At 40.0% G+C, this 22,118-nt stretch overlaps 3 protein-coding genes across 3 annotated transcripts; 1 reads left to right on the top strand and 2 right to left on the bottom strand.

Annotated features, from left to right (window-relative positions):
• The first annotated feature begins 6 nt into the window (after positions 1-6).
• Positions 7-4,786, top strand: LOC5518225 (thioredoxin). Its single transcript, XM_001638152.3, has 5 exons — positions 7-162; positions 3,424-3,522; positions 4,036-4,095; positions 4,427-4,492; positions 4,635-4,786. Exons 1-5 carry the CDS (start codon positions 142-144, stop codon positions 4,698-4,700), a joined length of 312 nt encoding a protein of 103 aa, XP_001638202.2. The 5' UTR covers positions 7-141; the 3' UTR covers positions 4,701-4,786.
• Positions 4,787-8,624: 3,838 nt separating this feature from the next.
• Positions 8,625-10,301, bottom strand: LOC5518235 (T-cell acute lymphocytic leukemia protein 1 homolog). Its single transcript, XM_032363017.2, has one exon. It carries the CDS (start codon positions 9,630-9,632, stop codon positions 9,096-9,098), a length of 537 nt encoding a protein of 178 aa, XP_032218908.2. The 5' UTR covers positions 9,633-10,301; the 3' UTR covers positions 8,625-9,095.
• A 10,611-nt stretch (positions 10,302-20,912) lies between these two features.
• Positions 20,913-21,350, bottom strand: LOC5518234 (T-cell acute lymphocytic leukemia protein 1). The gene has a single exon (XM_032362829.1). The coding sequence runs from the start codon at positions 21,348-21,350 to the stop codon at positions 20,913-20,915; it is 438 nt and encodes a 145-aa protein (XP_032218720.1).
• Positions 21,351-22,118: the final 768 nt, after the last annotated feature.

Here is a 22,118-nt window from a genome sequence, read left to right on the forward strand (position 1 = left end):
ACTATGTTACGCAACAGGTATCCCGCGTTCGATCACGTGTTCGTAGTTAAGCACTTTTGATCACCTTCCCTCACTCAATCAACCCTACCCAGAAGACAAACGGAGTTTGCTGAACTTTCCAGCCCAAAACTACACTTAAATATGCTTCAACTAAAAACTAAGGTAGGAATAAGTAATAGTAATATGATATCTATCGTTTCTAGAGTTTGTAATTACCTCAAGAGGCACTAGTTCGATGGGACGCGAGTTTGAAGGCGTCTATTTACGAAAGCAAACGAGGCAACTTGCCCAGTCATCAAATTAAAAAAGAGTTATGTTTTTTCTAGTGACACTTCAGTACAGTGCATCTCTATTTTCTCTTATTGCCACACTGTCATGATAATGTTGTCTAAGTGATTTTGACTCAGTCATATTTTATATCTAGGCCTTCGCGACCCAGAGAGACGATCGAGAGGACGTAAACTTGAATTCTAATTTTATAATTTTGAAATTATGTTTTGCGAAGGCAGATGCCCTTTTAGACTACAACTCTTTGGGTATCTTAGTCTATTTTTTCCGAATCGTATTCCTGAGGGTTGGTTTCACTTTCAATCGTTCTAGCTGTTTGATAACAGTACCTCGATATTTGGAACAGATACCCCTCTTAAATATATAGCTTAATTTACAGCAAAGTTAAGTAAATAGTAATTACTAAAATGCCGAAACTAACAAGCAAAAGTGTTATCATCCTGAATTATATTCCGAGCAATGAAATGATCACGTTAGCAAGGGTAACATCAGATATACCAAAGCTGTTTTAAATCCCTTATCCATATGATATCGTTGGTACCTGACCAAACTTTATGTTCTTAATATTTCCTTAAATTTTAAATTCATATCTCAAAGTGATAAACGATTTAACGGAAATTTTGTCACCGCTTGTATTTCAGGGAATTAATTCATAAGCGTATGACTTTGCACTCTGCAGAATTTCCGCTTACTTAATAATTTATGACTGGGAATTTGCATGACAAAAAACGTTTAAACGCTCGGTATACCATGAAATTATTTTAAGTCCCTGAAGGCTTGTTTATTGTTTCCATCTAGCTCAAATGAGATATGGGCTTATATTTATAGAGTTTTTACAGTATATTAGACTCTGGGCTGATGAAAATAAATTACTGTAAATTTTCATGATTAAAACCGTTATAAAACAGTTTTAGAGGTATTTGCATGATTTGTGAACAGCTTTTTTCATTCATTGTGAATAATCGTAGAAGGGACAAATTATCAAGATTCATTATTGCTACCATTGCTGTTGTGAGACAAAGCAATTACTGAGTTCCTTACAAAGTTGCTCACCCAAATAAGCCAGGAATCCTTGTTTTTTCCATAACAAAAGATTATTAATTCTTAATTATTGATAAATTGTGAATTCGGTTTTTATAATGTGTGGATTATGGGGGGACCCCTCTTCCCCTCCCCTGATGGAAATCATGGATTTGGAATTGACTCTGGACTGACTCCTGAACTGTACTCTTGTCTCAGGGCCAGTAGAAATTTCAATTTCAAATCAAGAGTTCGAGATAATAAAGTTGGTCAGTATTGAAACACACCGTGAAGCAAGCTCTTATCAGCATTTAAACAAATGGTTCATTCTAAATGGTTTCTTAAATTGGACTCATATTTGAAAGTCATCAACGGTATTGCTAACTATTTCTATTTCTGAAGTCTTTTTATTTCTGAAGTCTTTCTATTTCTGAAGTCTTTCTTTCTAGCACATTCCAGCTGTTATCTGTGGATGTGATTAAAGGTCAAATCATTCAGTTAGTTAAAGTTTGCTGCCTCGCACGTGCAGTCCAACTGACTTTTCTTGATATACAAATCAAATCACTCCTTACGTACATTCAGCTCTTACACGGTACTTAGCTGCTGATTTCGGCCGCGGTTTTATAAATATAACGTTCCCACGTTCAACACAGCCGACTGTGGCAGTACCGCAGTTTGCGGAAAAATCTTGGACATGGTCGCCATGATTTTGCCTCGAAAAATGTTGCAATAGTTTTTGACATCACTGTAGGTGTTATGTGTGCATCACAATGATCGCAATGAAGTCTCACAATAATTTTGCAAAGTCTCGGAATCTCGACATTTTTTTCGGGTTGAATTTTTTGTTTTCAAAATTTTAGTGGTCTTGGGGCCTCGTTTTTTTAAAAAAAAATTTCGATGCCTCCCCTTTCAGAACCCAAACATTTTCAGTCCCCCACCTTTACGACCTCAATAACTAAAAAAGACTTTAAAGCTGGAAAATGAATACTGCGAAGTTGCCCTCCTTGTTCCAGTTGATGATCCAGTCAATTCATCATTATTTCAGAATCTATTCTAAACAACTTTTGGTTTCGGCCATAATTTCATAACTTGGTAAAATGGTGCAGGGATGGCTTGCAGGGATATATTTTTTTAATCAGTTGCTTGAAGGAACTTTTTTTTCCAAATCACCCCTCCCCCAAAAAAGTCACATGGTCCACCCTTAAGGACGCCTGTGAAGGAGTATACATTTGTATATATTTGTTTTTGTAAAGAATATTTTTCTGTATAAAAAGAAATATAATATTCAACGTATAAAACCTTGTATGTATAATGTTTTGTGGATTTGCATGCTCCACCACTGTTTAGGAGTTTATTTATCCATTTGTTCCTGTTGACTGATAATAAACAGTATAGATAAATCCAACTGTTATGTACTGAAAGCTGGAAGTATAGATATATTATGGTTTATATAGAAAAAAGTATTAAACATTGGTCATTTGGCTTAACATTCAATCTGTATTTGTGCTACAAACTAGATCATACCAATAAAATATTGAAGATGAAATGTAAGGCTCCTAAAAAAATAAGAGCCCCCTTTAGATGACCTTTTTTCAGAGCCTCTCTTTTGGTGGTTAAGAACTTTCCAAGTATGCACTGATTTTTTTAAAGTTATTTTCAAAAAAAGTAGAAATGTAAATGTTTTTGACATAAATCCTACATGATAAAATATACTGATTTTGAAAACTTGAGATTCAGAGATTTTTTTAACATTTTTCCTTTTTATTTTCTTGCCCTTATAAAACAAAAGTGCATTTATAAAAATATGGGCGTGGAGGAGTGGCCCACTCATTCCATTCCTTTGCATCCATATTTTAAAAATGGCAGCTAATTAGCAAAGACCAGGCTGTCTTGTCTGATAGACTGCAATGCCTACAAGTAAGGCTCCCTCCCTCCCCCCCCCCCCCCCCTATATTTCGTCCTGAAAGTCTGTGCGTGCGCAATGTCATTGTCAGCTTCTTATATTTTTGCAATAACGTTTTCTTTAAATCTAAGTTATAAGTTCAAGAATGTCTAACAAAATGGTACAGTGCCCCTTTATTATGGATATTTCATGTATTTCCTCTTTTATTTCAGGGAGAGTTTGACAAATTCTTAAAAGATAATGAAGTCGCTGCAATTGACTTCACTGCCACATGGTGTGGTCCCTGTAGAATGATTGGGCCGAAATTTGAGGTGAGTGTGTGGAAAGGTTGCTTCCTGCAATTTTGATGTAGGTTTTCTGATGATGTCACCTCGACAGAGAAAGCTATAGCTAGGGATGTATGCATGAATTTATGAAGAAAAGCAAACTATTAGCTAGGCACTTCCATTAGATTTTATTTGCGAGATAATATGCAGCCCACATATATTAGACAGTAAATTACTTGAGGAAAACAAGTCTTGAATTTTCAATAGTAAAGATAATACCATTTTGGAAGTTATTAGTATCCATATGTTATCACCAATCACCTGCCTTAGAAATAGAATAAAGCTATTTTTATTGTTGAATAGATGTAGTTTGCTACTGATATTTATATCTTATTTTCATTGTGTGTGTTTGTGTGTGTATTTTTTCATAAAAATATTTGTCACATGAGTCAGATGCCGAGTATTTAGTGACCAAGGTTACCCTGCCTAGCAAAAAACCAATTTTTACAGACCCAATCTTTCTTGGAATGTTATCAATGTTTATTTCTCCTCCTCTAGGAAATGGCAAAGGAGTTCAAGGGAGTCAAGTGCGCCAAGGTTGACGTGGATGTGAATTCAGTAAGTTAAATGCCAGATCATTATACGATATAAGCTCCCTGTGTGATGCCTTAAGTCTGTAGTATTTAGAATACAGAGTCTCTTGGTAAATTACGCCATGAGCTTCTGGGAATAATGCCTTACCGTACACTATATTTATATTATTGAAAGTATTCTGGGACTTTTCATTTTTTCAAATATAGAGACAAAAGCTTAACAAAAAAATATGGGAACTTAATTCCATTAACTTCCCCTTTGTAGGTAGAAGTGCTTCATGTGGATAACCGTCAGAATAAAGTAATGATGGTTAATGGAATTTATTTGGATTTAAAGGTTAACACTTGTATTTCAGGAAACTGCAGAAAGTGAGGGAATTACAGCCATGCCAACATTCAGATTCTACAAAAATGGCAGAATGGTAGATGTTTAAACTTTGTATATTCTCTGCTGCTTTTTTCACCTGCCTAATTTTCAATTTATTTGTCTTTCAATTTTAAATGAAAACCGTAACAATATTGTGGTTGACCAATGCTCTTTAACACTGGGTAAATATTTTGCAGGTTGACGAGGTAGTCGGAGCAAGTGAATCGAAGCTCAAGGAATTATTTGCAAAGCATAACAAGTGATAAACGCTCTTGCAACGAGTGCAACGAATGTAGTCATGTATGCACCATCATATCCCAATGAAAATAAATAAAAATGGAGATCCGTAGACTTTTGCTAGTTTCATAGCCTGCGTGTGTTCATTGTCCACCTGAGCCTTATATAATTATAGATTATCTAGCTCAATTTATTTTCTCAGTATTCGCACACGGTTTCCACTGGGCGAAGATTAAAACTATTACAGTTGTAACAATTCAAGAAGGCCAATCACGTCGCTATTTTAGGTTGGTTCTCACTAGAACGTAAACGCAAGAGGCACGCGCAACTTCTTGATTCTCTTGCGCTTGTGTTTGCCCGATTCGTACTTGTGTTGTGCTTCCGTTTGCTCTTGCGCTTGCGTCCTAGTAAGAACCAGCCTTTTATGCCACCGCACAGCACCGACTCACTAAAAGAATCCATCCATCGGCTAATTCTAGCAAGTGCCTGGGGTACTTTCGATATAATATCGTTAATAAGGTATAAAACTTCAATCATGGTTGGGTATTTTGAAGTTTTCTTGCAAATGAACCAATGTGTTTTCAATCGCTAGCAATAATAAAGGAGTGGCTGGTCGACACTTTAAAAGCATTATTATTATTTTTTTCTTTAAATTCGATCTATAACCTTTACAGTGATGCAGACGTCCAAAATTAAAATGCGATGCCATTTATATTTTTAGTGAGTGAAATTTACGTATTTCAAACATTTATTCTGAAGTCCCCCCCCCCCTACTCTGCGCGTGTTAGAGGGGGTGCGGTTAATTAATTATGCTCTAGTTATCAAACACCAAGAATGACCCATCCAATGAGAACCTGGGAGAGGATTTCTCAGCGTTCGTGACCTCTTAAGAAGAGTTTAACACTTTTCTTTGGCTAATAGTCGCAGAATCCATCTCCCTCGTCAGGGCTAATCGGAATCCACGCAAACCTCTTTGCTGATGACGGACAGGATAAACTCTCCATGCGAACTCCCTACTCTGACCAAATTACATCGAGCCTCCAACAAACATTCGTAAAATATATTTTAAGAAATGAGTTCTTGGTTTGTTTAAGATGCTACCTAACTCGAGATACCAATCTTAAAAAACCTTAGTTGCATCTTGAAAAAATGTTAGTGCAAAATGTTTATTCTGGATTGGGTGAGTGTTTAATTGTTTTTCCTTCTGGGCGTGAGTAGAGGACATAAACTTCATCCGCTGAAGGCGTGCAATCCGGTAAAAGTTATGTTTTTTGTATGTATAGCAAAAAACATGATTGTATTGACGGTATGCATGGGTATTTTAAGCTTTTTTTTATCAACGTTACTTCGCGCTCGTGAAACATGTGTGTGGGACATATGGATTTGCCATTAAGGCTAGCGCTATATAGCCCCTTCCTAATGGTAAATAAAACTTAAAGAGAATTTCAAACATCTACAAATAAATGCATGTTATTCCGGTTTCAATTAAATTTGGGGTAGCGAAAAATGCATTTAAGAGTAAGCTCATAATTACCGTACCACATTGTTTGAATTACGGACAAAACAAATGGGCGTGAAAAACAATCGCAACTCAGAACGCGGTTCTAAAGACATCTAAACACATGAACATATTTTCTGGAACCGGGCGCGCGAGAAAAATGCGTCGGATGCGACAGTAAAGCAGCTAGATGATCGATAGCCACCAAGGTCTTGAATGAACGTTCTAGGTTTTTTTGGAATCGTTTTGTCGTGTGCTTTACGGTACTCATGAATGAATATTGACAGAATGCGACCCATATTTATTGTAAGCAGTGACAACAGGCATCATCCATAAACTTCATCCATTCCTGCCATCTAGTCACGAGTACCCTAGTTCCACAAACTTTTCCTTAAATATGACGTTTCTGTAAGAATGGTAGTTTTCTAAGAGAGTATTTTTCTCGCGTTATTCAAAAAAGATTATCATTTGGCTCATTCATCTAGCCAAGTAACGTAAGAGAACAATTAATCACATTCACTGTCAGCACAAACGGAAAGTATATATGAAAACAAAACAGAAAGGGTGTTTTTCTTTATCCTGCAGTCTTTGCTTTGAATTAAAAATCATATCAGCATGATGTGATTACAAGGAGAGAACGGTTAGCAGATACACAAGTCGGCGGAAGGGGTCGATATTGCTCCCTTCGAGTAGAGGCCTCACTGTATCCGCTGGACTCCCTGTGTTCGTAGGGAATGTTATTGCGTGCACTGCAGCTAATTGTATTAGACCACCACAACTAGACAAAATCAACAAGTAATGATAAATATCTAATAATAATATAAATGATAAATATCATATGTAGAGAGATAGGTAGTCATAAACCGAATTTTTTTACGTGTTTATATTACTACATATGGCAATCCTTTCTTCCTGTCCTTGTTCAGAGAGTTTTAAAAGAGCCTTGTTAGGTTTTTCCAAGGAGGAGCTGAAGGAACAGATAAAAGGAGGTTTGAAGAGGGGACCGCTTGTCTTTAGATCGTTGTAGGTTCGCATTATATTATGTGAGTGATGACTTTTCTCTTGAAAAAGTTGCAGACTGTTGCAAAATTGGAGTGAAATAGTGTCCATTGATTACTTTTCTTATATGGGTTTGTTTCAAGGAGGTTGCATTTATAGTACCGTAATACGATGAAGCAAGTTGCCACCTTTTCTCTTGTAGAAATAACCGTGTTTACATACTCCTTTGTAGTTTCTTTTTTGGTATGGCGTGCGGTGTGATGCATTGTGGTATTACGCGACATTTCCCTCACAACCAGCTCATCAAGATGCAAGAGAATCAGTTAACCCGCTCGACTGGCGTACTCGCAGAAAGAAAAATAACAATATAATTGTAATGTGTCGCATGTCGCGTGTCGGGTGTATCAAAGTCGTGCAATGACACCAAGGTCGGCCTTATCTGTTTTTTTGTGATGAGTAAGATTTGAATAGTGCTACCATGACACTACTATCATTGTGTTTATGGCCGCCAGGTATGCGTGTTTAATAACACTCATGCACAGCTCATACTCCCGTAGAAATCTTTCGCCAATCTTTATGAATTTGCCCTTTTGATAATGATCTACCAGTGCGTATAAAACACCAAAATCGTCTTCCTTCGCGGGTAACAAGTAATTCGTTCGAGATTTTAAGACCTTTGTAGCCTAGGGTTTGCGTCGTTCGTAAGTACTGTTAATTGTCAAATTAGCGATGCTAACGCGCGATTGACGGGGGCTTGTGAGTACAAGGGTTTCAATCCTACACGCTGGTATGTGCTTTCCTCCGTGCATGCATGGCCTGCAGATGTCCCCTTGCCTTCAATCCACTCGTTGTTTTTGTCTCGTTTCTAGCGTAAGCTGCATACCGTGTAGTGATGTCCTCTCTAATGCACTCGCAACTCGGTTAAACTGTGGCTACTTGACAGTGACACCCAGCCTAATGCGATCACACGCACGGTGGGGGTTGCGCCATCATGGAAAGAACTCGGCCTATCCAAAAGACACTTGGCACGAAACACGCCTCCATGCCTGCGGTAGAGCTTTGCGCTCTGGCCGTGGGAACCTATACCCTTGTCTGCGAGTAACGGCTATTCTAGGTTAGTGCTAGGTCAGTCCACTTCTGTAGTCTTGCCTGCTTGTCAGATGCGCAGTGATACGCTCGTCTGGATATAATCGGACCAGAGCCGGCTCAAATGACTGTTTATTAGGCTATTTGGAAGGGCATAACTCGGCCTTATCTTGAACGCAATCTACCGATTTCGACAGAAATGCTTTTTTAACGTCGGCTAGGTTTGCGATGGCATCCGTCCCTACTTAGTTTACATTTCACGATGCACGGAATGCTCAAGTCGCCTTTTCCTTCCTCCCTCTGTGCGTTGTCCGTAAATCTTTATCACTTTAGATAACAGTTAGTGCGACACTCCAAACAAACTTTATTGATTTAAGGATTGTTTTATTTGACGGTATTATAAGAGCAATAATTTAATTACACGGCCGTGTATCTGTATGTACAATATATTACAATTGCGCGCGAGCGGTTTTTGTGAGCGTTTTGGTTTGGTTATAGAAAGGACTATCTGATCAAATACTGGCAATATTAATTACAGTTCACTCGTGAGGCTAAGTGATCATGAGTTCTCATCTACAACCGAGATAAACCAAAACCCGAGCTTCATAAACAATGAACTCAATACTTTCACCGATAAACTCATCAAAGTAAACACCTAAAGCGCACGTCCGATCTATTCACAAATCATAAACACTCAAAACAAACATTTTACATATTTTACAGTTTGTTTGTGAATAAAACAGCCTTTGACAGTTCGGGAGATAAAATCTGCAGACGGAGAGAGCCACGACCCTTCATTGTAAAGGCTGCAGAAATCTGTAATTCTTTTTTGAAATGTTTACGATTGACCGAGGAATAAAGCCGCCACGTCGTCCGCACACGGCGATGGATCAGGGCGCTTCTCATATAATTGTTCATTATTTTCCTGGCTTTCTTCAGCGGGTCTGGACTCTGGGCAAGACCCGATGGTACCCGAGGAATCTTCGCTGTTATCGTTTGCTGTGCCAGTCATAGGAGTATCGTCCATATCGCTCAAAATCTTTTCTAAGAACTTTATATACTTCATAGCAAATCTTAGAATCTCGTTTTTGGAGAGTTTTCGCTCAGGAGGGTAGGTGGGAATGAGTTTCCTAAGTTCAGCAAAAGCTAAATTGACGTGTTGCTGTCTCCAGCGTTCTCTACTGTTCGTGTACAATCGCTTCATATAAGCGTGTCTTCTATCGTCCAGTGGGATACTAACAGCCTTACGGCTGACAAAGAATCGGTGGTTAAGTCTCGGCGAAGGCCCCGGACTCAGACTGTTTTCAGAACTGCTAGAACTACAGGGCGAGAGAAGGGATTGCTCGCAGCTTGAAACGATCTCACAATCCCTCATGGTAGGCTCAAATCTGTTCGGCTTGCTCCTCGTTGCGTTCCGGTTAGTTCCCTAGTCGTATTATCTCCGCTACGATCGGATGAGTACGCTCTGTTGTCAGAGGCGAGTCTCACACTGCTCCTATGCCTGACTTGGAGTCCTGAGATCGATGTAATTGCTTATCCGTTTATATCCGCTGTGAGATAACCTCTGGTCGCATAGCGAGCACAAGTCACATTGTTGTAAACTCGGCCGGGATTTTATACCCGTCGTTCGTTCGTTACCTCGTGCGTGCGGATCGGGTTTCGCGCGAAGAAAGGAAATTGCCTTTTCACGGCTCGCCAGGGGTTTCACCAGGCTATCCTTTATCTCCGCCAATCACAGCGCTTGTCTCGCTCGGCACACTAATCGGTGTCAAGTTGTTTACAAAATTTAATTTGTAATCATTAACAAGTGCACATTGTTGTGTGGTCCTAGACTAGCAAAATACCACAGAAATATTTGTCTTACAAAACACATAGCCAGAGAAACTATTAATCTACCAAAAATGCGCTTAGTTTGTTTAGTTTGTGTGTTTTCTCTCCGCGATTTGCCACTGATTTTCTGTACAATCCCGCCACTACTGGAGGCGATCCTCAAACAAAGCAATTGTCCCGTTAATTCGGAGAAACACTCCAATAGAACAGGTCGGTCCAGTAACTTTTGTCCTCAAAAGAGAGCGCCTTTCGTACCTGCAGCATTACGAAATGGTATATCCTTAGACTTTAGGTAACTTGTCATTATAAAAGGAACAATAACAAGAGAATTTCATTGACATTTTCGAAATATACTCATCCGTTTTTTATCCATCATTCCAACAGTGATCGCTTATCATTTTATCCTTTTCCGGCTCGTAACATTTCTAGTTAAATCCTTCAAATGAACCCGTCAGAGTCTATAAAGATACGGGATATTCAGGCCATGGGGAAACTCGCTCACATACGCTTGCCGTTTGTACTGGTAACACAGCACATGGGTTAAAGTAGCAATTGTGGTGGTAATAATCTGTAGTTTGTCTCGTTAAGTTGCATTTGCCGCTGCTAATCTTCCGTTTACGTGTCGAATTTACGCGCTTTTTGTCAATTATGTTTGTTGATTAGAGTATTTAGTCAAAACAATCATCTGAGCGCGAGCTATCGAGCCGACACGAGCCGCGGACCAGATCAAAAGCAAATAAAATGATTTGAATATAGTTAATTTTGACAAGGAGTTGATTACCGCCGCAATACAGTACTACAAGTCGAGAGCGAATTGGCGGGTCAAGATGTTTGAATTGTTTTTGTCCCATAAAGTATTGCCACAATAATTCAGAGAATGTTTCCAGAAAGACATTAGTGTTTCGCTAGAATCATTTCGACGATGACAGAAATAAGTTAAAATTAGAGGTAATATATAAATGCATTCGCTTTTAAGAAAGCAAAAATGTTGGGGGATCTATTATTCTTTCTCTAGAGATAGTTTCAAGCTAGAGTTTTGATAAAATATTTTAAAGGAGTCTGTGTGCTTGGAGTTTTCAAAATGGATTTTGATTTGCCGTATTTTAGGTCAGGATTTTTACATTTATAATCAGATCATCCTAAAAAAAAATTGACGATATAGCGGTATAGTGGTCAAAAAAGGCATTTGACGAAAGACATGAGGACATTTTTACATTTCCGAGTTTCGGAAACTCTAAAAGACAATATAATAGTGTTATAATCCTGAGCTGAACTGTGGCTGAACCAAACAGGAAGTGTCTAGTTTGACATGGTCATTTATCACGAGAAAAAAAGGAGTAATCTCATTATTAAGGAAGAGAGAAGTGAAAATAAATTTGGTTTACTTTTATTTTTCAATAGAAGAAAACTTCGGATAACTAGATTTTCACTTGGTAAAAAACATATCCGCCCTCTTTCTGTCTTTGAGATGTTAAGTGTGTTATTGAGCTTGCCATTGCAGCAAATTTGTAAAATAAAATGTGTTCACTTTAGCAGATATAAAGGTCTTTTTTTCTAAGACGCGCTTGCCTAAAATCGCCTGCGAGGGAGGCTATGCTAATACCGGCCCCCACAGAATATGTTTAGGGTTTGTCAGGGAGAGTTTGTAAAGTTTGTCATCACGCTTACACAATCCTATTTAGTTTTTTTCCGCAATCCTAGAGACAGAGACACGACGGCTACTCTACTCGGGGATTGCCAAAGCTCTTGTTGACCACACACAAACCAACGAGTTCGGAAACGATAAATTCGAGGTTGGAAACGAAAAGGCAGTGATAAAACCGTAAAAGAGTTTTTTTTTTTTAATCTATCAGTAATTTCTCCGCTTTCTCGGTTTCAACTCAAGTTATTACTAGCTGTAACTTTAAGAGCAAATAAAAATAATAACTCCATTTGTGAGAAGTTGAAAACAACTCCAACAAAGTAAACAGAGAGACAATGAGCAACCTGTCGTGTAAAGACAGCCCCATTGACACGTACTAATAATCAAACAAAACGAATTAAAAGACAATTGAGTGTGAATAGTATAGAAACAGACCAAGGAATGCCGAAAGGAAGCAATGCAATAGTTATCTTGACTTTATCATTACAAAGCGAGCGCTTATGGCGATCTGTGTTCGAAGTGGGGGGAAGGAAGAAGGCGGGCTCGCCATTGTATCTTTATAGAATATCCTCGATTAATCCATGCTTCTATTGTAACCAAAGCAGAATTATTTGACCATGGAGCCAAGAAAGGTATTGGTGCCTGTTTACGTATTTTCTCATTTTACTTTCATGATTTAAGTGATTCTTTCAGCTCATAGGTTCATAATAAGAGGATAGCTTTTTTTATGTCGATGGTTGAGCAGCCAAAGCGCTGGACTGTCCTCAACTTTTAAAAGTTATCTTTCAAATATAAGTAAGAATGATACTAATAACACCAAATTATGCCGGAAGCTAACTTTATTTTCCGCCATATGACACTTTTATGAAATCACGGGTAGGAAGCCAATTTTGTTTTAAAAAATATTTGCGATATTTGATGTTGACAAAAGGTGGAGTTAACAACGCTCCTAAGCTCTTATAATCCATTGTAATGCTAAAAGTTATCAAAACAAGATAATTGACATAGATACGCGGCAATCTTCTTTATGTGTAATAAATCGTGTATTGTTTTATTTCTTTGAAAAATCAAAGTGATTACAAATGGTTACTGAGCTAGCGGTATAAAATTCTGCCTTGTTTTTGAGAATGTCAATAAAATTTGGCTGTGTTGATATGAATATCTTACATCATTTTCTATTACTCGGTGTATCAACATGCCATCTTTATGTTCGCAAGACTCCATGTTTTTTTACTGCGTGGAACGAGGAGATCAAAGAAAATACCAAATAGACTAAAAAGATAAACAAAAAGCAACCTGTTGTGGAGACAGCCCATCGGCACGTCCTAATAACCGAACAATAGGAATTAAAACACAATTGAGTCTCACAATTGAGAGAAACAAACCAGAGAATGCCGAACAGAAGCTTTGAATTGGGACAGAGTTGAGCATCGAGGTTGAAACTAATCGAAACAAAATGATTACTACAGTAATTCAAAAGCGCTTTTTCTGTATACAAATCTCTTATTACATTCAGCTAAGATGGCTTACTGATGCTAGTCGGGCTCTCATTGGTTTGTTAGCGGATCGTACAACAACGCAACACTTTGCGATGAAAACCTCTCGCAAAATATAAAATATCTTATTGACCTCGTTTCTTGGGCAGTACGAGAACTCATGGAGCCTTATTCTTTGATAGTTTTACGGCCCACGAACTTCGGTCAATAATTTATGAAATTTATCATCAGAATTTTAATTCTGATGATAAATTTAATGATTATTTAATGATAATTTTAATTCTGATGATAAAAAAAAAAACGAATAATATTAAAATATTATTCGTTTTTTTTTTTTTTTTTTTTTGCAAAGCAAAGTATTTGATTCAGCATGTTTGGATCATTTCTTTCTTGTTAAAAGTTCAAACAAAAAGTTAAGGTAGCAGCCGTTGTCACCGTGATCGCATTGTACCTATGGTAAGGTGACACATGTATTCATTCTGTGAGCGGCTTCAGGATGCCGCTCTTTGTCGAGAGGGGCCAACGAATAGGAGTCGGTAACTACGCCACTTTCCACGTGGTTTGAATAATCAGACAACCTAATGATATTATATCCCAGTCTACTTTATAAAGAACTCAATCAGTTGAACATTAAAAACGCCGTTTTATTATATAGCAGACCAGTGGAGAAATTAGATGTTCTCAAGAACAAAAAACTAGAAGGGACATCTTTAATAGTAATCCTAAAAATCATCACGGCAAAAGTAATTGTATCGGTTGAGAAAACGGATTTCGAAATAAGAACAATCTACAATCTACAATCTATGTAAATTTACCTATGTTGTTTCACCCGTTTTTACTATATTTGGTAAAATGCTACGCCGTTTTGGGTATATATTTGGTATAACACATCCTGAGGGGTAAAGAATCATTTACCACAATAAGTACACCTCTCACTAGCCCACGGTACGCTTTCTCTATCGGTTTTCTATCCTTTAATTATTTAAAAAAAAACTCAATTGCCGTTATAACAGAGCTTGTTTCCCGAAATCTCATACAGTGCGTAGCGTCAGAATATGCGTCAGAATATGAAAATCGGAATTCCGAGACATATTTAACTGAAAACCGCAAAACCACTAACCCGCAAAACCACTCCCCCCCCCCCCTTCCCCCCGTAGAGATTAAGCTTATAGATTAGGCTAGGAAAGATCGCTTTCTTGACGGAGTATCGACGTAATGGCTGGCTTATCATGCCAATTGACGACACTTGATAAAAGCGAATTGTACGACCAAAGACCAACTGATACAATCTTAATCTTGTCTGAGTATATCATGTCTCGTTTAGGATGATCGCCGAAAATATGAGCGTTATACACACGATGAGTAGACAACAACAAGATTTTGTGTACTTTGTGTGTCTCTTTTTATTTTATAAGAACATTCTTTATAAAAACGTTCAGCCGGATATTTCACTTCGTTCGAGTCGAAGTCGCCCTGCAGTTTTTTTGCCGATGAAGTTCAACTGAGGCAAACCGGCTATGCCATGCTGACGAGTCCTAATAAGGACGAAACAGCTGTCCATGGTTGCCGAACTGCACGGGTAATAGACTGTGCTAGCGTCCCGTCTTGGCCCGACTGGTGCATACAATGTGTGTATGCTAGTGTGCTTCTAAAGTCCACATTTATGTATACATACTCGCAAGGATAGTTTGGCTATCCGACGGAGTTTTAGACTAGCAAAGGTCGCATGCGTGATCCGCACAATTGGCATCACGCTAGCCCGGTCGCATCTCTAGATCCCACATGGATCTAAGCTGTGGTTTAAAGCACTTCGTTCGAGTCGAAGTCGCCCTGCAGTTTTTTTGCCGATGAAGTTTAACTGAGGCAAACCGGCTATGCCATGCTGACGAGTCCTAATAAGGACGAAACAGCTGTCCATGGTTGCCGAACTGCACGGGTAATAGACTGTGATAGCGTCCCGTCTTGGCCCAACTGGTGCCAATCTGTGTATGCTAGTGAGCTTTTAAAGTCCACATTTAAAAATTCATAGCTTTAATACGACGAGAAGACCACAAGTTATCTCTGATTTATGCAACTCAGCTCCACGGAGTGAGACTGGTAACTATATACCGGTTGTGAGCTCGTTCATTGGCGCTATCCCTACTTAGCCGTGCTTCCTTTTCTTGAACTGCAGTTAATGTTTCAATGTATAGCATCTTAGAAAAACACTATAGATGGTTCAAACGCGCTTCACAAACAATTGTACCTGGCAGTATAGAAAAAGCTTAAAAGTCATATAACGGACTATAAGGGTCAATGTGTAACCACTGTCACTAAAGAGGGCAAAACTACGCCTTCATGTCTTCAAGTACATCAACCTAATTCAGTTTGGAGGGCAGTCAGAACTGACATCTGAGAAGCATTAAATGTCCTGAGAGAGAGCAGGTCTTTCGATCTGAAAACGCCGGACTGGGAAAGCATTGAATGTGAAGCCCCTGGTACTGATTAGCCGCGGGCTGCGAACCCATAGGAGCAGTCTACTTTTTCTTCGCCTTTGTTCTCACCTTTTTCCCACATTAGAGAGCTCAAACCATTAGTTTTATCTTCAAAGATCACAAGAGAATGCTTTCGTAAATAAAACCACATTGATTGATTCCGAAAAAGGGTGTTTTCAGACCCCCACGGCTCCAGATCGCAAGTAAAGATAAGGAATAATTCACCTTACACGGAAATCGACCCAAAGAGAGCCGCTGACCCTGCCATATGGGTACCTTATGGCATGCGCAGGGCCATCGATATGAGAGATAACAACGAGGCATGTTCGCCACTTGCAATAAAAACACTGCAAGAATATGAAGCCAGGGGGGTACTCGGGTAAAGACTTGACGCAAGGGGGGTGGGGGTACACTGGTATAGACGTGACGCAAGGGGGGTACTCGGGTATAGACGTGACGCAAGGGGGGTCGGGGTATACTGGTATAGACGTGACGCAAGGGGGGTACTCGAGTAAAGACGTGACGCAAGGGGTAGGGGGTGGGGGTACTCGGATATAGTCGTGACGCAAGGGGAGGGGGAGGGGGTACTCGGGTATAGGCGTAAAATATACGTGGTTGTATTCTGATAGGCCCCAGAATGACCCTCTTAAAGTCCTATTAGGCTATGACAGGGGCTAATAATAATGTATATAATACTCGTTGCTCGCATGTCTTACCTAACCGTTCTGGCATTGAAATTTACGGTGCTCGAATGGTCATCGTCGAAAAGAAATGACGCACATTTGCTCTTTTATTTGTAAGGCTTTATAACTATACTTGAAGGATAAGTGGAATAAGTTGATAGGGGGAGGTGTGGGACATGTACCCCTCCTTGCGGCGAGTATAAAATAATTAGAAAACTACAAGATCGCGCATTTCTTTATGTTACAGGGGCTACCGCCCTAGCAAATCTAAGGTGTAAGGCTATATCTCGGACAGTATTGTAAGATGTTTCCTCTCCGCATTTGTCTGTAAATTTATAATGGTAAATAATCTTGGTATTTCGGAGACCGGGGGTAGCCTTGACTTTCTAAACCTTTGAACCAACATGTTATTAAGTTCACTCTCTTGTGGTGTTTTCTTTACACTACAGGAAGCTTTTGGATGTATTTGTTGCGTTAGGAAGTGAATGGCTTTACCATATGGCTAAGGCTTGACCTCCTCGGCCATCACGGATCGATACACAAACCGCTAAAAGCTGGATGCGATATAAGTACTTTAGATGATCAGCAGCGGATCTAGGGCGAGAGGGGGAGGGGGAGGGGATTAAACCCCTCTCAGGCTGTCCTCCAGGGAAAGTGCATGCCTCACGAAATATCACTGATTTTCGGTCAGAGAGTATTTAAAGTTGAAGTTCCTGGGAGGGTATCTTTCTTGAGAATGCATGCCCCCAAACATGTTATCGGTGAGAGTCTGAGGGGCCAATGTAACGAAGTATTTGTCATTGGGTCAAGGCCTCCTCTCAGCACAAAGCCATGGATCCGCCCCTGATCTTCCAGTTGACAGTGGCTTCCCGTGTACTATGCGCTCTGTTTGTTCCAGGCCTTGTTTCATATCTGACTGCGAGGTGATAGATGGGAGTTGGGGTGGGGGATACACCTATATATCAACAAAGAGAGCATTAAGACAGTAAGTAAACGATATGAAATTAAGGCGTATTTTCTGGTTACCATCAAAATCAGAACTTGAAATCTGGATTGTCCGTGTGCCTCTTGAGCGCATGTATTTATCACATGGAATAGGGCAAGCGTGTATTTATCACATGGAATAGGGCAAGCGTGTATTTATCACATGGAATAGGGCAAGCGTGTATTTATCACATGGAATAGGGCAAGCGTGTATTTATCACATGGAATAGGGCAAGCGTGTATTTATCACATGGAATAAGGCAAGCGTGTATTTATCACATGGAATAGGGCAAGCGTGTATTTATCACATGGAATAGGGCAAGCGTGTATTTATCACATGGAATAGGGCAAGCGTGTATTTATCACATGGAATAGGGCAAGCGTGTATTTATCACATGGAATAGGGCAAGCGTGTATTTATCACATGGAATAGGGCAAGCGTGTATTTATCACATGGAATAGGGCAAGCGTGTATTTATCACATGGAATAGGGCAAGCGTGTATTTATCACATGGAATAGGGCAAGCGTGTATTTATCACATGGAATAGGGCAAGCGTGTATTTATCACTTGGAATAGGGCAAGCGTGTATTTATCACATGGAATAGGGCAAGCGTGTATTTATCACTTGGAATAGGGCAAGCGTGTATTTATCACATGGAATAGGGCAAGCGTGTATTTATCACATGGAATAGGGCAAGCGTGTATTTATCACATGGAATAGGGCAAGCGTGTATTTATCACATGGAATAGGGCAAGCGTGTATTTATCACATGGAATAGGGCAAGCGTGTATTTATCACATGGAATAGGGCAAGCGTGTATTTATCACATGGAATAGGGCAAGCGTGTATTTATCACTTGGGATAGGGCAAGCGTGTATTTATCACTTGGAATAGGGCAAGCGTGTATTTATCACTTGGAATAGGGCAAGCGTGAATTTATCACTTGGAATAGGGCAAGCGTGTATTTATCACTTGGAATAGGGCAAGCGTGTATTTATCACTTCGAATAGGGCAAGCGTGTATTTATCACTTCGAATAGGGCAAGGCGGATGGTATATGCTGAAAATAAAGACTTCCTCGCACAACAAAATCTCGGTTCTCGACATGCTCGCAAGGTATGACGGGTATTGACTGTAAATTCTCAGCTAATTAAAGTTGTTTGTACAACCTGAGATCTGAAAACCTAGACTGTTCTAAAAAAACAATGCGACAAAGAAGAGAATGTCTTCTAGTTCCTTTCTCCTTACTCCTGTCTACTACTTCCCCCCCCCCCCCCCCCTCCCTCTCCACAGCCTCCTTGTTTTGCCTCGTTCTCGCGCATCGTTACGCTAAACTCGAAGTCCTGGATTCCCGAAGGTGAAGCGCAAAGTGAGAATCGGTGAAGTATATGTGAAAAACAAATAAGAAATGGTGAAGTATATGTACAAAGCAAATGAGAATCGGTCAAACACAAGCTCAACAAAAAACGAGACTGCTGAGCAAAAGCACTGGCACAAAATTACTGGCGTGCGCTTGCGTGGTGTTTAGAATAACTGGCATTCGAAGCATAATATCGCGAGGTCCCCCCTAGACACCCATTAGATGGTTCATTTATTCTACAAGCAGTAGGATGCTTAGAGAAGACACACTGATCCGCCACGCCCAAACACTGCAGGGCGGTAAGAGATAAAGGTTCATTTCAATTACATATTTGTTGAGGCATGAAAGAACTAAACAGGCTATCACACCAAACACGAGAGGCAAAGCTAACAGCTCTAGAGAGGAAAACTGACCCTTCCCACTTGAACCTTGTGGATGAGGGAAACGAGTTGGACAATCCTTTCAGAATTATTTAGGATCAATATTACCAGAGTAATAAATCGGCAAAACGTATTAGTCAGTGTAAGACAAGCCAAAGGAATGAGACACGAGTCTTAAAAAAACAAATTGTTAGGTGAGGCTCTGTTTCGGTGTTTGGGAGATTTTATAAGTTTTGGCTCTATGTAGCCAAACTGTGCTCCCTTGATTATTGTTTGTACGTTGTTTCTGCCATAGGGTTTATTACGTTAAAAGGTATGGAACGTTTTGATAGCCTCCTCATTTGGTTTTTAGACATTTCCAAGTTTAAAAGACACGGTGTAATTGGGGAATAACTGAACTCTATTCAAAAGGATATTAAAAGGTTATATCGTGAGTATTTATGATAAAAGAAATTCGAATTTAACTTCCGTTATTATTACCGTACTTTAACCCTTTGTCTTCACTGCTGAGAGAGCAATTTTGAAATGGCATTCAAAGTCGCCATTTTATCAGGAGTATAGAAATACCACTTGACCTTGCAAAGGGCTCCAACCCCAACTATTGTCCAAATAACCAAAACCCGAACTGATACAATCAGCCAGACAGCCTCAATCATGGCTAATGTGTACACTTACAGTCAGTCCACGGCTGACATCTGACGCAATGATCTCTATTGTGCCCATTATAGCATTACAGCATAATAATTCCCACGATAAGGCCTGTCACTGACCCGCTCAATGTGCAGGGGCCACCAAGGCCACTCTTAGGTAAATTCTTCGTCCTCAAAATGTTTATGAGTTCTAGTAACGCTCAGAGCTAGGTTTTGAAGATTCTAGTTAATGCTGCTATGCAAGCTAGACCTGCCGCAAACTACATTAGTAGCACGGTTACGGCAGCATTACTTAGCAGCTTAAAGCCCAGTTTCACTGACTTTAGAAAACGCCAGTTCACTTCGCAGCTAATAGGCTCGTGGTGCGAGTTCTAGGTTAGTTTGGTGTGGGCGCGTGGTAAAGCATCTACATATAGGGGGAGGGAGGGGTGAGGCGGTTGCAATGTTCACAAAAAAGAGTAAATAACTATTTATTTTGATGTTTATATAAACCTTACTTTCGATGTACTTTTTTTTATTAAGGTTAATGTCGTGAACGTTTACCTATACTATTCTACCGTACTATTCTATCGTACTACTATTGTACTAATTTTCTCCCCTTGCACTCGTGGGTTATATCTACAGCGAGTGCTGATCAGTGGGTGTTTTTTAATCAGCTTAGAGGAGTGTATGCTCTGCTTACACTCATCGCGAAATCGAGTGGTATATTCCCAGTGTTAAAATATAAAACAAACACAAGCGAGAAAACAACACCGGAAGGTTCACAAAAACAACCACAAGTTCACAAATGCTTACTTAAAAAGTTCACTCTAAGAAGCCAAAAAATCGAAGGGGTTTTCTCATTTGTTAAATATTATTTTGTGGCTGATAATTTCTGTAGTTCCATTAACAAGATTTTTAGAGAATGTTATTGCACTGTCTCAACAGTAAAACAGGCTTAACAAATGTCAAGTGCTCTGCCAAATTCCGATGCTTCGATATATCCTCCTTTGCGTAGGACTATGCTTCAATTAAATATCCCATTTGCACAGCTTATAGTTTGTATCACGTACGTATGGATAATCAGATATAAGAGGCGTTACGTCTGAGCCGCCATGACAGTCTATATACATTGAACTTGTGTACTTCTTTGCGAATAAGATCTAGAAATCTCGTCATTTTTTTCGCGAGGAATGTCTCTGTGGAAGCCCATCCATCGGGTGTTCTCCTACCATCCAAGGCAATTCTCCGGGCACATCCCTCCCCCTTATTTCCTCTCCATCTCCCATCCCCTCTAAGACGCCATCGAGAAATTGAATGTACTTGACCGCCGTTCGTAAAATCTCAACTTTTGAGAGCTTCTTATCCGGTGGATAGGTTGGTAGCAGTTTGCGAATCTCTGCAAACGCCAGGTTCACACTTTGTTGCCGCCATCTTTCTTTCTTGTTCGTGACAGTTCGGCTGGGGAATCCTAGCGTAGGGAGACTCGCGAAGGGGCAGTCCTCACTAGAGGAAAAGGAAGAGGATGGTGATAGCTCAGTAGGCGAGTGAAGAGAACCAGGGATACAGACCTCAAGGTAGTTCTGAGTAGGGAAGTAGCAATGTTCCCCCATGGTATACAAATCACAGTGTCAACATCGAACGTATTTACAACGCCAGCAGGACTGTCGATACGTAGTCAAGGATTCTAATCCAATTAGATGGTAGTATTGTCCTAATGATACGCTATTAACACAGGTTAATTAACCAGAGCCTGCGCGTGAGGTCTTAATAAATCTGACAGGAGCCACTTCTTCTTTCCAGACCACGCCGTCCGCTCAGTTCTTGGAGCTGTTTCAGTTGCGCGCAGAATTCGTCGAGTGCTCTCACACGCGTCCAAGCTGTGGCTCGCTTTTCCGTTTTCCTGTTTGCAGGGCCGCTTTCACCTCCTGATAACAATCTAGAGTCAATTCGTTTACTCGCTATTCAAATAACTTGTGATTTCTTGCTGACCAATGCGCGCGGATGGCAGCAAAACCAGATGTGTGTGGGGTCCGAATAAGTGGCCCCACTGCACGCGATGACGGACCAAGACGACGTTCAAAAGCAAGAGAAAAATTCACATCACTTGCAGTTTTATCTTCCTGTCTACGCAGAGTTCCCACGTTCTGGTAGAATCCCCTGTGGCGGTTAGTCGGCGAACAAAATAACTTATCGTCTTATTATGTTTATGTTTCGTCTCGTGTGACTCACGCTCGGGACTCTCAGCCGCAAATTACTCCGCGGATGCTATAATTACTGTTACGGCTACAAGCCTTCTATCAGTCCCCGGATCGAAACGTCAGCGCGGAAAGCACAAGCACTAATCACTTTGTTAGAACACAAGCGCTGGACAAGAGTCG

The sequence above is a fragment of the Nematostella vectensis genome, chromosome 1 (assembly GCF_932526225.1).
Source record: "Nematostella vectensis chromosome 1, jaNemVect1.1, whole genome shotgun sequence".
In the NCBI taxonomy this organism is placed as follows: domain Eukaryota; kingdom Metazoa; phylum Cnidaria; class Anthozoa; order Actiniaria; family Edwardsiidae; genus Nematostella; species Nematostella vectensis.